The sequence below is a fragment of the Carassius auratus genome, unplaced genomic scaffold (assembly GCF_003368295.1).
Source record: "Carassius auratus strain Wakin unplaced genomic scaffold, ASM336829v1 scaf_tig00021889, whole genome shotgun sequence".
Classification (NCBI taxonomy): Eukaryota; Metazoa; Chordata; class Actinopteri; order Cypriniformes; family Cyprinidae; genus Carassius; species Carassius auratus.
The window spans coordinates 9205-24800 of NW_020525142.1; the positions used below are offsets into that span (position 1 = coordinate 9205).

The 15596-nt window shown below is 37.8% G+C and overlaps 1 protein-coding gene across 1 annotated transcript; it reads left to right on the forward strand.

The window, feature by feature from the left end:
- Nucleotides 1-377: 377 nt before the first annotated feature.
- On the forward strand, nucleotides 378-13725 carry LOC113077166 (protein phosphatase 1H-like). Its single transcript, XM_026249627.1, has 10 exons — nucleotides 378-1099; nucleotides 2788-2950; nucleotides 3546-3896; nucleotides 4230-4342; nucleotides 5147-5231; nucleotides 5366-5484; nucleotides 7683-7746; nucleotides 8941-9048; nucleotides 11695-11846; nucleotides 12945-13725. Exons 1-10 carry the CDS (start codon nucleotides 873-875, stop codon nucleotides 13102-13104), a joined length of 1542 nt encoding a protein of 513 aa, XP_026105412.1. The 5' UTR covers nucleotides 378-872; the 3' UTR covers nucleotides 13105-13725.
- The last annotated feature ends 1871 nt before the right edge of the window (nucleotides 13726-15596 follow it).

A 15596-nucleotide genomic window follows, 5' to 3' on the forward strand; every position in this document is an offset into this window, starting at 1 on the left:
ATAAAACATGCAAATAGACTTTTTACAGAAGTTTGTATATGCTAACACAAACTGCACTTTCCAATGACATTTATGCGATTTTAAATACTGTTCATTGTTACTAAATATTAAAAGTAACGCATCTTTTTAACACTTAAAGTATTTATTTAAATGATACTCTAGTAATGAGGTTTGTATTGGTTACTGATGAACTGATATGAATCGATTTTATGTAAAAAAAGAATCCCAGAAAAAAAGATTATTTTATTGTACTGGTTATGCTTTATGTCCTTATTATATGAAACTTAAAATGTTTCTTTAAATAATAGTCTGTTTCGTAATGTGTTTTATTTCGGTGATTAATGAACTGATATGAACTTATTATATTACAAATATTTACATTTTATTTTATTGTACTGGTTATGCTTTATTTGAAGGTGTCATAATTATATAGCACTTAAAATATAATCCATTTAATGATGTGGCTTACTTTGTTATCACTGAACCGACATGAACTGATTTTATCAAAAAATCAATTTGATTGGGTATACATTAGATTTATCTACTCAAGCAATGAGTAACAGCATGCATTTATTAATAGGGCTAAAATTAGGGTTTGGTTTAGGGTTAGTTTAATGCAGTTATGCATAATTTACAATTTTAACAAGCTATAATCATCTGTGAAGCAAAGACACTGTAAAATAAACTGTTACCATTTATTGATTTATTTGCGATAAGTTCTGTACTGTAATAAAGGTGAACAGTATGAGAGTCAAAGTCACCAGAGTGACCCGATGACCCGCTTTCAGTCACGTCACGCCGAGCCGAGACGAGCGCGCGCTCCAGCTGCGTCGCGTTAGAGCAGCGGCGTCCAGAGCGCTTCCTCCCTCACGATGATGACACGCGTGCGGTCCGCGGTCTCCAGCATCCTCGGCGGCTTCATGGCCTCTGGCTCCAGCGCGCACGAGCTCCGCCCGGACCCGCCGCTCCGGTTCCCGTACAGCAGACCGGATTTCCTCGCGCTGTCTCCAGACGAGGTGGAGTGCTCCGCGGATCACGTCTCCAGACCCATCCTCATCCTCAAGGAGATGAAGCTGCCCTGGGCCGCCGGATACGCGGAGTGAGTAGCGACCGACGCGCGCTGATCTGAGCGCGCGGATGCTGAATGTTCGCGTTCTTCGTGATCATCGCATGAGGAACAGAAAATGAGAGATCCATGACACGCATCCATACTTTCATTTCCCTGCAGCTTTATCAGGGCGCATGCGCGTTATATCATAATCTAACTCGCGTGAAGCTGTCTGGTTGACTCTGCGTTGATAATGGTTATGAATTCAGATTTCACACAGCCCAGGTTCAGTTTTATGCATTTATGATATGCTTGGCATCAACATTCAACTCTTGTGAGTGAGCTATGATTTATGGATACTGTTTTTATTAATTCCCAAAAACTCAGAACGGTACATCTGCACTTAAATATTATAAATATAGAGAAGAATAAGCCACATTATTTATATTCTATTGTAGTGTTTATGAGTATTATTTTGTATTAGCTTTCATCTTTTTCAATTTACATTTTAATCTATCTATCTATCTACAGTATCCATCCATCCATCCATCCATCCATCTATATATCTACAGTATCCATCCATCCATCCATCCATCTATATATCTACAGTATCCATCCATCCATCCATCCATCCATCCATCCATCCATCCATCCATCCATCCATCCATCCATCCATCTATCTATCTATCTATCTATCTATCTATCTATCTATCTATCTATCTATCTATCTATCTATCTTTTGTTTCCATCCATCCATCCATCTATCTATCTTTTGTTATCCACCCATCCATCCATCTATCTATCTTTTGTTATCCATCCATCCTTCCATCTATCTTTTGTTATCCATCCATCCATCCATCCATCTATCTATCTATCTATCCATCCATCCATCTATCTATCTATCTATCTATCTATCTATCTATCTATCTATCTATCTATCTATCTATCTATCTATCTATCTATCTATCTATCTATCTATCTATCTTTTGTTATCCATCCATCCATCCATCTATCTATGTATCTTTTGTTATCCATCCATCCTTCCATCTATCTATCGTTTGTTATCCATCCATCCATCCTTCTATCTATCTATCTTTTTTATCCACCCATCCATCCATCTATCTATCTTTTGTTATCCATCCATCCATCCATCCATTCATCTATCTTTTGTTATCCATCCATCCATCCATCTATCCATCCATCTATCTTTTGTTATCCATCCATCCATCCATCCATTCATCTATCTTTTGTTATCCATCCATCCATCCATCCATTCATCTATCTTTTGTTATCCATCCATCCATCCATCTATCTTTTGTTATCTATCCATTCATCATCCATCCATCCATCCATCTATCTTTTGTTATCTATCCATTCATCATCCATCTATCCATTCATCTATCTGTATGAACGCTGTTAAATCCTCATTAACAAATCAGGATGCAGGAATAGGTTTCCATGGGAACCCTGTTGGGATGGCAGTAATTATCAGAGGCGTCATGCTGTCTTGTGCTCTTTAGACTCACGCTGTGACTCATCTCAGATAATGACAGCTGTGCATCATCGAGACGCGTTTAGAAGCCCGAAGCGACTCGACGTTCGGCGGTTGTAGGCAGAATGAACTATTCCATCATCACCGTGCCAAGCTTTTTCCTAATCGTGAACAGCCCTCGAGTTAAAGTTGACATAACGAAACTGTGTTGGTGCTGAATCTGTGATGATGTTCTGTGTGTCTCCAGGGTGATCAATGCCGGTAAAAGCCCTCTAAACGAGGACCAGGCGTGCTGTGAGGTGATAGAGCTCAGGAGACGCCCCGCAGACCCGTCCAGCCCCAGCTACACCCCCCTCAGGAGACGCTCCTCGCTGCCCAGCGCAGACCTCCTGGAGCCCATCCACAGCACAGTGAGGCCTGCTGACATCACTCCTCACAGCTTAACTCTGCCGCTTTCATGCCTTTCTCAGATCACTCATTCTCAAAACAGCTTCTCAACATGTATTTACTCCAAACTTCACTTCATAAATCCTTCTGTGAGATGACGTGGCTTCTTACACAGAATAAGGCGTGCAACATATTTCAATGCATTCTTAGCAGCGATGAAGGCGTTGCATCATTGGAGGAATATATTGTTGTAGTCGTGTGTTTATTAGTCACGTTGATTGCGATATCTTTGCGATTTATCCAGTCACTTGTATACATCATAAAAGCAGTTTCTCATGATTCTTAAACAGCTTCTGATTGCTTTGGGAAATTCATGCAATAGATTTTGTCAGTGGTTTCCTGTGCTATCAGCTGCTAATATCATTTTGCTCAAAATGTATTACACAGATCTAAAGCAACAAATCACGTATTATTTTGTGCCGTGTCATGTTTATGGGCAATTTATCTTTACTTAATATGAAAAATCTATCATTTTGACCCATACAATGTATTGTATATTATTTCCCAAAGACTGTTTTTGTGCACCAGGATCACTAATGTGTAATTGTGTTTGTGCAGGAGGTGAAGGAGCTGAACTTCCACTACTGGGCTCTGTTTGACGGTCACGGCGGTTCTGGAGCCGCGGTCTTCACAGCCAAGTTCCTCCACCTCCACATCGAGGAGCAGCTGCAGGAGGTGTTGGAGATCCTGCAGAACCCGTCCCTCCAGCCGCCCACCTGTCTGGGCGAGGAGAACCCCATCCATCACCTCCACCCGTCCGCTGGATGCCTGTCCCGGGCCGCTTCGCTCAGAGGGGCCACCGGGGCCCCGGGACCCACTTATACAACGCCCCCGCGGTTCTTCATGGAGAAGAAGATCAAACAGGAGAGTCTGGTGGTGGGAGCAATAGAGAACGCCTTCAAGGAGATGGTGAGTTACTGTAGTACACTCAGATGGCCACTAGATGGTAGGAATGAGGCATTTTTAGTAATGACTGCAGTGATATTAAAATTCAGCTTTGTGTCACAAGAATAAATTACATTTCAAACTCTAATCAAATAGAAAAGAGTTATTCTGAATTTGAATAATATATCACAATTTGACAAATTTTACTGTATTTTTAATCAAATAAATGCACCCTTGGTGAGCATAAAAGAGTCTAGTGTACTTACAGATGGAAATCTGTGTGTTTTACTTAAATGGCGATTGAATCCGGTCTCCTGTGACCTTGATTGAGTTCTCCTGTGTCCTGTGTGATCTCAGGACGCTCATATCGCTCGAGAGAGGATGCTTTACTCTATATCTGGAGGATGTACGGCTCTTGTAGTGGTGTATTTGCTTGGAAAACTGTACGTGGCCAACGCTGGTGACAGCAGGTGAGACTGAATATCACTAAACCAACTGAGTATTGAGTTCCATTCCTTACATTGTCTCTACTCAATCTTAAAATGTATTTTGTGTCCTGGTTTCCACAAAAATATGACGCAGCACAACTGTTTTCAACACTGATAATAATCAGAAATGTTTCTTCTCGAGCAGCAAATCAGCATATTAGAATGATTTCTGTAATGATGCTGAAAATTCAGCTTTGATCTCAGAAATACATCATAAAAAAAAAAAAAAAAAATATATATATATATATATATATATATATATATATATATATATATATATATATATACACATACATACAGAAAACACTTATTTTAAATAACAATATTATTGTTTTTATGACAAATTAATGCAGCTTTGGTGAGCAAAAGAATCTTTTTAAAACTATTTGAAAGCTTTTTTTTTTTTTTTTTTTTTTTTTAAGATTTTTTTTTTGTTACTTAACTTTAATGTAGCATTGACATTGCCTGCTCTGTTTTACTCCATTCTCCTCCAGCAGATTCCACACGTTTCATACTGCTCTTTTTTCATGCAATTATATTGATTTTATTATTCTATTTTATTTATAATACAACTAACAAATGCAGAAAAAGCTAACACTAGCATGCTCTGATCTATCTGTTTCCTATATATATTTAAAAAATGTATTGCATCTATTGTCCTCATTTGTTAGTGTCTTTGGATAAAAGTGTCTGCTAAATGACTAAAGGGACTGTTCTCTGTCCGGTCCAGTGTGTGCTGAATTCCTGATGATTTTGTCAGCTCTTCTCCTCTCTGCTGTGTTTCAGGGCTCTGATCATCCGCGGAGGAGAGATCATTCCCGTGTCCAGCTCCTTCACTCCTGAATCAGAGCGCCAGAGACTTCAGTTCCTGGTGAGAGAAATCTGGACTCACTCCTGCCATGTTTAAGCAGCTGGCCTTGGGCAATGGTTTTCCCTCTCTTGGATGTTGCTTTGCATTGTTTAAGGACAGAATCCCTGATGATGGAGCATGTTTCTCTCTCTCAGGCTCATCTGCAGCCGTCGCTGCTGGGAAACGATTTCACACACTTGGAGTTTCCCAGAAGGGTCACGAAGAAAGAGGTTGGGAAGAGAATGCTGCACCGAGACTTTACCATGAACGGATGGTGAGTCCTGGATCTGATTAACATCAGCAGTTGTTCTGCTCAAGAACCGCCCACTTTGGAGGAAAGCACCTGACTGACATGTAAAGAGACCAATCAGAGTTCACTTTGAGTTTTGTGCCTTTATCATGACATCACAATAATAGACCAGAAACTTAAGTAATTAAATAGTTATGAATCAAATACAATTCAACAATTAATATGTCTAATTATTATATAAACATAATAATCATTATAATTATTATATTAGTATATAATAACCATTGATACAAATAAAATAAATAATAATTCATATTTATTAATTTAATCTAGCAATTATTAAATACATAAAACTGTACTTTGTTATTGATCTAAAAAATATAAAATATAAATAAAATTAATTAAAACTTAATATCTATCATTATTTTATTATTATAATAATTAATGTTATTTATAATACATATATTAGTATACTAATCGATACAATAAATGTTAAAATGTATCATTTATTACATTTAAATAACAATTTTTGCTGAAAATAGTGGTTAATATTGTTAATAAAATATAATTTTTGTGGTAAATCTGTTGTAAAAAAAATGAATTCTGGTTGGTCACAATTTATTACACAAATATAATAATTATTCTTTAAATAAATATTCACTAGTATTAATCATTAAAAATAAAATAAATATTATCTGTATATTTGTAAAGAAATTGGCTAAATTTATTGTGGTACTGTGAAAAATACACAAAAGAAAAATGAACCCTAGTTGTCACAAACAATTAACAATTATATTTACATATTAAAATAATAAGTAATATTATCAATATTTCATTAATAATTTTTTTTATTATACAATACATGAATAATTGTTATCTGTATGTATATATATATATATAATTCAACAAATAATTTAGTACATTTCGATATGTATAACCCTTTCCATAATATTTTCCACAGTGCATTTTTGGAAATGTGTGTGTAGACATAATCAGATTTTCTGTCCACCCATGAGTATGGATTCGGTATGTAATCTGCACCAGGGTGAGATACTAGGATCTGATTGGTCTGTGAGACGGATCTAGACTCAATCAAGGGTTTACAGCCCCTCCCTCAGGAGACACGACTGAACGTCCATTAGAGAGTGAATGTGTGTGATCCTGCTCAGAAGAGTGTGTGTGTGTGTCACTGTGTGTGTGTGTGTGTGTGTTTGTGTCTGAGAGAGTGTGAGTGTGTGTCACTCTGTGTGTGTGTGTGTGTGAGAGAGAGAGAGAGAGAGAAGAGTGCGTTTTTGTGTCTGTGTTAGAGAGAAAGTGTTTGTGTTTCTGTGTTTGTGTTTCTGTGTGTGTGTTTCTGTGAGTGTGTGTGAGTGAGAGAGAGAGAGACCGTGTGTGCGTGTGTGTGTGTGTGTATCCTCGTTGATGTAACTGAGCTCACGACCTGCTCTGTCAGACAGGGATGTTGAATCGTGTGGGAGGACGCTGCATTCAGGAATCATATACAGTATTGTATCATAGAATAAAATATCTGAATGATTAAAGGAAGAGGTCAAAACCCAAATTACTCTGTAATTGCATGGGGGGAAAACTGTTTGAATAAGCACATATTCAAAAAGTCAATGGAGAGCCAATCTTTAAAGCTGGATGGATTTAAAATCATCTTAGCAGTTATCCATATGATGCTTGCACTGCATTTCAATTTCAGGTCCATATTTATTAGAGTGAAAAAATGTATGGACAAGAGTGATTATACATTATTGTAATATCTTGTTTTTTGTTTCACTGGAGTAATTTAAAATATATATATTCATTATATATTTGGCAATATATTTAGTTAATATTTTAATGTTCTATTTTTAGCAAAGTCTTTTTGACTCACCAAGTCTGCATTTATTTGATCAAAAATACAGTAAAATCAGAATTTTTTTACAATTATTTTAAAATTTAACAACTTTTTTTTTGTTTTAATACGTTAAACTGTAATTCAATCCTGTGATGTGCAGCTGAATTATCATCATCATTACTCCAGTCTTCAGTGTCACATGATCTTTAGAAATCTAATGAATAAATTTAATGAATCTTTGTTGAATAAAAATGTAAATGTTCTTTCAGAAATCAACTTACTGACTCCAAGCTTTTGAACAGTAATACTCAGCACTGTCATAGATGATTCATAACTAGCTTCAGCTGCTGTTTGATGTTTGTTGTGGTGTTTTGTGCAGGGCTTACAAAACCGTCCAGGAGGAAGATCTGAAGTTTCCACTCATATTCGGAGAGGGGAAAAGGGTAAGATGGAAGCTGAATGTATTCCTGCTTCACAGTTCAACTTTGCCAAATTTGGAGGATAAACCATCATATCAGAGATCTGTAGAGAGAGAAGAACGACAAGGCTAGCAAATAATGATAATAATAATAATAATTAAAACATCTTCAGCTTTTCAGAAGCAGTTGTGCTGTGAGGTCGAGCGATTACAGAAAGATGCATCATTTCTCACCACAGAAAAATGGGTAATTAATTAGTGTTGTTTGCTACAGTAAGTCAATCAGCACTTAGTAGTATTTAAAGGAGTAGTTCACCCAAAAATGAAAAGGTACTCACCCTCAGGTCATCGAAGATACAGAAGAGTCTGTTTTTTCATCAGAACAGATTTGGAGAAATGTAGCATTCTGTAGCTCACTCAGCAATGGATGCTCTGAAGTGAATGGGTGCCGTCACAATGAGTTTTAATGATGGATTTGTTTTTTACAAATACACAGCTTTTCACTTCTCGGGACATTAACTGGTGGACTGGAGTGGATTACTTGTGGATTATTGTGGTGTTTTTATCAGCTGTTTGGACTCTTATTCGGACGGCACCCATTCACTTCCATTGGTGAGCAAGTGATGTTATGCTACATTTCTCCAGTTCTGATGAAGATTCATCTTTTGTGCTCCAGTCTGGGTGTTAATGTGTTGAGTCTGTGGTCAAAAAGCAGCTGGTTGAAGGCATGGGTATTATTAACCAGCAGGGGGCTGGTTTCAGCATCAGACAATGGCATTCTGGGAAAAATACCTATAGTGGGGGGTTTGTTTGACATGACTCCAAAGACTTTTAGTCTAAATAAACATCATCAATCCCTCTTATTCATGAACCATCTATAAGTCAATCTTAAAAATGAAACTTCTTTATTGGCATCTCTGGTTCCATGAAGAACCTTTAACATCTACAAAACCTTTATAGTGAAAAAAGCTTTAGATTTTTTGACACTGAAAGTTTCTTTGCGGAACCAAAAATTATGGACTAAATGTGAAAACCCCCTTTTGGAACCAATTACCATTCGCCAGATGTTTGATTGACAGGCGATCTGACCAATCATACAGAATCTAAAGAGGCGAGTCTTTGCCAAGGGGCAATTGGATATTTAGTTTTACTAGGCAACACATCACATTACAGAAGTAAAATGTTTGATTGTCAAATAATGTGATGTTTTGTGGCTCAGGCGCGTGTTTTGGCCACCATCGGCATCACTCGTGGACTCGGAGATCACGACCTGAAGGTTCACGACTCAGACATCGCTATCAAGCCGTTCCTCTCCTGCTCTCCAGAGGTCTGTAGTTCATTAACACACTTCGGACTTCATTATTCATTATTTTGCTAACTAAAAAGTACCATGATATTACCATATAATTGTTTTGTTAATACTATAGTTTTTTGAACATGGTAATTTTATGGTTGTTGTTGTGTTTTGAACAATGTACCATGTTATGTGAACATTTACATTGATATCACCATTTTTGGACTTTTAGGACATGGCACCATAGTATTACCATGGTTTTTAGGATATGCACATGCAAGAAATGTCATGTTTTTTACCTTGGTATTGCTACATACAGTACAGTACAGTACAAGATATAAAAAAACTGAAGATTCCATTTAGTGTAACCTGAAGTATTAGAAATAACCAAATTAAAACTAAAACTTAATAAAATAATTTAGACATGTACCAAAACCTAAAAACTAATAAAGATGACAAAAACACAAAATTACTAAAACTTAAAAAATTGAAAGCAAAATATAAAATATTAACATTAGTATACCACATATCAATGTACAATTGTATTAAAGGGGGGGGGGGGGGGTGAAATGCTCGTTTTCACTCAATATCCTGTTAATCTTGAGTACCTATAGAGTAGTACTGCATCCTTCATAACTCCAAAAAGTTTCTCTTATATATTTATAAGAGAAAGATAGTCTGTACCGATTTTTCCCGGAAAAACACGAGCGGCTGGAGGCGTGACGTGTGGACGGAGCTAAATAATCCAGAGCACCAGTAGCTTTTGAGTTGAGAGCATGTGGAAGCTGTGACACAGATCCAGAGGCTGAAATTTAACAAGAGCAGCATCAGCAACGACGTCTCTATGTGGTATGTAAGTCTTTTTTTAATTTTTTTTAAGCTGTACATGTGGAAAGTGCAGTTTGATGACAACATCGCATGTTGTTAACTTGATGTGCTTACGCGCCGATAGCTAAATTAACAACACAGAGATATTTGAAGCAGTTTTACTCACCGCCTGCGGTTCCAACACACGATAGTGACCCTTTTTCGTTGGGATTGCATCATCCTTAAGAAATAAACGATGTGCAAATCCGTCGTCAAACTGGGCCTTGTTTGTAAAACAAGTATCTTCGAAATGCAGGGAACAAACACAAACACTTGCACAACTCCGTTGATGCTCTGTAAAAATAAACTCCATCCACTGGTCCCTTAATGCTGTTTTTTTTTGGTAATCTGTGCAGGGTTGTCTTGCCCTGGCAACCAAAAACACACTCCTTTTGTGACATTTGGCGACGCTCTCGCTCTGATCAGTGAAGTCTGTTGTGCTCTCAGTGCTCTGCTATACGGGAGCGCGCGCTCTTCTGGCAGAAGTGCCTCAGGACCCATATAAGGAAATTCAGCTCCATCTAACGTCACACAGAGCCATACTCGAAAAAAACTTTCCGAAACTTGTGACAAACCGGAAGGAGTGTTTTTGGAACAGAAATACTCCTTCAAACGTACAACTTAATTTTTGAAACTTTGTCCATGTTTAGCATGGGAATCCAACTCTTTAACAGTGTAAAAAACTCAGTATGCATGAAATAGCATTTCACCCCCCCTTTAAACAATTATTTTTTATAGTATCGTAGTATTACCATGTTGTTTGTATATTTACCATGGTATTACATGTATACTATAATATTACCATGTTTGTTTGGAAAAGGTGTAGTTATATCTCTTTTTCAGACGAAGGGAAATACAAAGGGAAAATAACTTTGGTATCATTCTACCATATCATAAATGACTAGCATTCCCATCTGGTGCCATTACTGATGCAAGGTACATTGTGAGGGTTTCTGGGTCAGAAATCAGTTCTGTTCTGCTTATTGAAGACACCATATATGTTATATAACCGCAGATATATTTATATAATGTCCTGCATATCAGCACAAGAGCGTTAAATCGAATAGAATCGAGTCTAAAAGCCACAGATTTAGCTCCAGTGCTTGTGTTTAGTGTGATTTTGACCATCTCTCCAACAGTTTGATCCCATCAGAATAAAGTTGTGGTCTTAAAGCAGCTCAGATCCCTCCAGCGACACGAGTCTCTCCCCTCTGCAGTCTTCTGAAGCTCTCTTGATCTTTAATTCACACGCTGTGTAGAGTTCATCCGCCGTTCATCCCGCCGTCTGCACCTCAGCTGAGGTTTTTCTCTTTCGGCTTCTCTTTGATCAGTTTTTCTTATTCCTCCTCCTCCTCCATGCACTCTTCTCTCGTTAATGTGCTTGTGCAACGAGAAGCATGTCAGCTATGGTTGGGTCGAGTCGCTCCTCATTTCCTGTCTGTTGCACATATAATGGGTCAAAGGTCGAGGAGGGGTCACCGAGGACAACCAGACACTTGCATCAGATATGATTTCTTATCTTTCCATTTGATACTTTAATATCAATACTTATAAGAACTGCAATTTGGGAAAGAAAGAAATCAAATGTCTGTGTGTGTAAACATTCAGATCTAACCCACTTTGTAATCTTTAACATTTTCCCAAGTTACTGTCCTTTTTTCTTAGTAACCAATTACAGATGCATTTATTTTGCAATTAAATGAAGTAATTCTGTTACGTGTAGTTACTCCCCAACAGTGGTCAGAATAGAATTCTGTGAATGTGCACGTCCATGTTTGTGTAATATAACATGACTGAAGTGTGTTTCTACAGGTGAAGATCTATAATCTCTCTGAGTATGCGCACGGCGCCGATGATGTCATGATCCTGGCTACAGATGGACTCTGGGACGTGCTGTCCAATCAGGAAGTGGTAGAGGCGGTTTCTTGTTTCCTTGGAAACTGTGACCCTGATGACCAGCACAGGCAGGTTCCTCTGTTTTGGTTGAGCATCAACCATCTACTCATGCAACCTTGAAGACAACACAGTGCACAATGATGGGTTATTTTGAGCAACTAAAAAGAAAATGTAATTTGGATTTTAGTTTGAGATGAAGTTGGAAACATAGGTTCCAAAAGGAGGTTTTCAATGCCATAGAATAACCATTTTTGGTTTCTCAAAGAAACTTTCATGAAACCTTCCATTTCCATTTGAGAAGCTTTAGTTTTGAAGATCTGGCCAGGCAACTGAAAGGTTGTAGGATCAAGCCAAGATTGATTACTGAAGTAGAACAAAAGTGCATAAAAGACACATCAAGATAACTGTTTTCTTCTTTATCCAAAAAATAAATTATTTATTCACCCTTATGTCATTCCAAACCTGTATGCCTTCTTTCTTCTGACGTTTTGCAAAACAGAAAGTCATAGGGGTTTGGAATGACCTGAAGATGAGTAAGTTTTGGTGAAAAGTATCTTTAACATCAGGTTACTCTTAGAGGGATGAACCTGTTATTTGTAAACTTCTAAAAATAAAATTAAAGGGTTAGTTCACCCAAAAATTTAATTCTGTAATTCACTAGTCACAGTCATCTCGTTCCAAATCCGTAAGTGCTTCGTTCATCTTCGGAACACAAATTAAGATATTTCTGATCAAATCTGAGTGCTCTCTGACTCCAAGGTTCAGGAACGTACCAAGAACATCTGTAAAATAGTCCACGTGACATCAGTGGTTCAACCGTGAATTTACAGAGCTACAAGAATACTTTTTGTGTGCAAAGAAAATAATAATAAAATAATTTATTCAACAATTCTTCTTCACAAGTTACCATCTTGTGCAACTTGGAGAATACCCCAGAACATATTCAGCGTTGTTTATGTTCAGGATGCGCGCTTTCTACTGAACGCAAACAACACTCATTACATTTAGCACGTTCTGAGGTACTCTCCAAAATGGTGGAAGAAGGTAACTCGGGGAGAAGAATTGTTGAATAAATTATGTTACTATTGTTTTCTTTGCTCATAGAATTTTCAGTTTTGGGTGAAATATCCTTTTAACCACTAAATAACATCTCTGTTGTTTTTTAGGTACACAATGGCAGCTCAAGATCTGGTGATGAAAGCCCGAGGTGTCCTGAGGGACCAAGGCTGGAGAATCGCCGGAGACCGGCTCGGCTCTGGAGACGACATTTCGGTCTTTATAATTCCTCTAATGCACGGCAATAGCAAACAGCCTCAGCCTAGCTGACCAATCAGAAGGCAGGGCGCCAACCGAATCGGACCGAATCCGTCTCTAACCCAACAATCAAATGCTCAAACGTTGTGCGTTTGAACTCATTTACAATATGAACACTTGCTTTTAAGACTTAGAAGTCGACAACTGCTGACTTTGAAGACCCACGTCAACGTTCCCTACCTCCGCGTGGGTTGGTGGGATCAGTATATAAGTTATAACTTTGCACAATGACTAAATGGAGGGTCCGGTTCTTTGAAGTTCTCCATGGACAAATGCTCACCCTCCGCAGTTTGTTTATCCGCACTCATCTGGCAGCTAGGCGAAACCAACCGTGTTTTGTTTTTCTTTTCCGGATATTAATTCATCCTTTGAATGTTTAGTTTGTGGATTTGTTTTTTTTGCATTTCCTGAAAAAAATCAAAGCAATTCTGGCTGTTATTTGTACATCCTGTTTTCAGTGACTCCAAGTTACTGTAAATTAAAAATGAGTATTGTATTTGTTTCTCGTGTGATCTTCTGATCTTCCATTCATCACAGTAAGAGTGATACATTTTTAAGGAACAATAAATCATGTGTCTAAAGATGTACAGCGACCATTCCCATTGATTTCTGTACGCACCGTCGTAAATTAACACCTACCTGCAATCTGTTCTCCAGGGCTCCTGTGTGGAGGTTTGGTGAGGTCTGACTTACGATACATCATGTTCACAGTGGCACCTTCCTCTTCTACAGCACAAACCCGCTGTGAGCATTTGGAAAGGCTTTCGTGCACACACACACACACACAGAATGTGCAAACACTGACATACACACTCCCCAAGAGAGTGGCCATCTGGTCAGCACAATCTGAGTTTGACCAAAACAAGACTAATTTGGCCAGAGATTCAGCTGTGTGTGTGTATGCAGACTGCTCTCGAACACACTTTAGCGCAGTCGTTTGTGTGGGTGGACGGCCCTGCAAGGGCATCACATGCTTACTAAAGGAGCTTTCTGGGAAGTGCAGCACACACATGCACTGCAAAAATGATTCATAAACTGCTTATGTGGCTCTATTAATGCTGGACCACAGATTTGAATTAAAAACCCATTGAAGATATTTCACTAGAATTTTTCTAAAAATAACATGAATGATTTAATGTTTTCCCAAATAATGTACTATGTAAAAACAAAAATGCCAGACAGTTGTTAAAAGAATTACATTCTTAACGATTCACAACAAATTAAACGTTTTGTAATTATTTTACTTTTAAATAATATTTTACTTAAAATATTCCCGCCACGTACTTCGAATCTCATTCGCGCTTTTGAAAATTCAAATCATATTTGGCGGCGAATGCAAAAAAAAAAAGAAGAAGAAGAAGAAGAAAAAACTGCCATTAACGCATTCTCTTATGTTGATAGTTGAATCATAAAACACTGAAACTGGGTACAATTTTTTTTTTTTACTTTGTAGCAAAAATGTAATGTAAGCTTAACAGAATAGACTAGAATCAATGTCATTCACATCAAATACACATGCGTCCTTCTAGACAGTTAACGTATTTTGTCTTTTAATTTTTGTGGAATGGAGAATCTTGTTGAAAAAAGAAAATCAAACAGGTTTGGAACAACATTAGGTAAGATAAGGGTTTTAATTTTTGGAGAACGTTAAGATTCTGTCCAGGAAAGAAGATTAATGTATACATTTCATCTGAAGCCATTTACATCATAAAAAGTCCTGGGAGCAGCAGTAATTGTACAGTCTTTGGTTTCATGTTCTTGGAGTGAGTTTACGTTCAAATATTTGACAAATGAATGTATTAATCACCCACCCAGCCAACAGCTGTGATAATATTCCCAGCAGAGACCACAGAGTTTGATAGACCCTGTAACGAATGCAGTTGATTTGAACCCTGCTGGGGTTTGTCTATTAAACGCACTTGAGATTCTGAACATCAGAAAAACTGCGTTTCATCTCTGGGTCATGAACCGGGTTAGAAGAGTTCTGCCAGAGTTACATGAAAGGAGTCCAGTCCAGCCTACGTACTGCATTCACTGCATGGATGACGTCAACACATTATCTGCACTAATCATGCACTTCCTCTATACAATCCAGTTAACTGTGACCACCTACAACACATCACAAGATCAAGAGTCAGATTTATAACAAATGGCACAGTATGCAGTTAACGAACAGACTGGTCTGTTTATCTCTTCATTAATATTATTGTATAACCTTTATGCTATTCACACATTAAGATACTGGCACCATCCCTTCTGGGATGAGCTGGAATGTAAGGATTCAATCAAGAAAAATATGTTCAATACACCCACATATAGGCCTACTCATATTTCTAACCTGGTTTAATGGAGTTCTTGGGGGTTAAACGAGGCCCTTTTATGACATCAGAACACGTCATTCAACATCCCACTTGTTAACTTAACTTAACATAAGTACATAAAATATAAATTTTCCACGCACGTGTTCTGGCTGAGTCCAAATCAGCCCAGGTAACGTCGTTTCT

Bases quoted from the DNA above. Each gene is read 5' to 3' on its own strand.
- LOC113077166 (XM_026249627.1), top strand. From the start codon at position 873: ATGATGACACGCGTGCGGTCCGCGGTCTCCAGCATCCTCGGCGGCTTC. The intron at 1,100-2,787 runs GTGAGTAGCGAC...GTGTGTCTCCAG, and splicing joins TGGGCCGCCGGATACGCGGA to GGTGATCAATGCCGGTAAAA. The intron at 4,343-5,146 runs GTGAGACTGAAT...GCTGTGTTTCAG, and splicing joins GCCAACGCTGGTGACAGCAG to GGCTCTGATCATCCGCGGAG.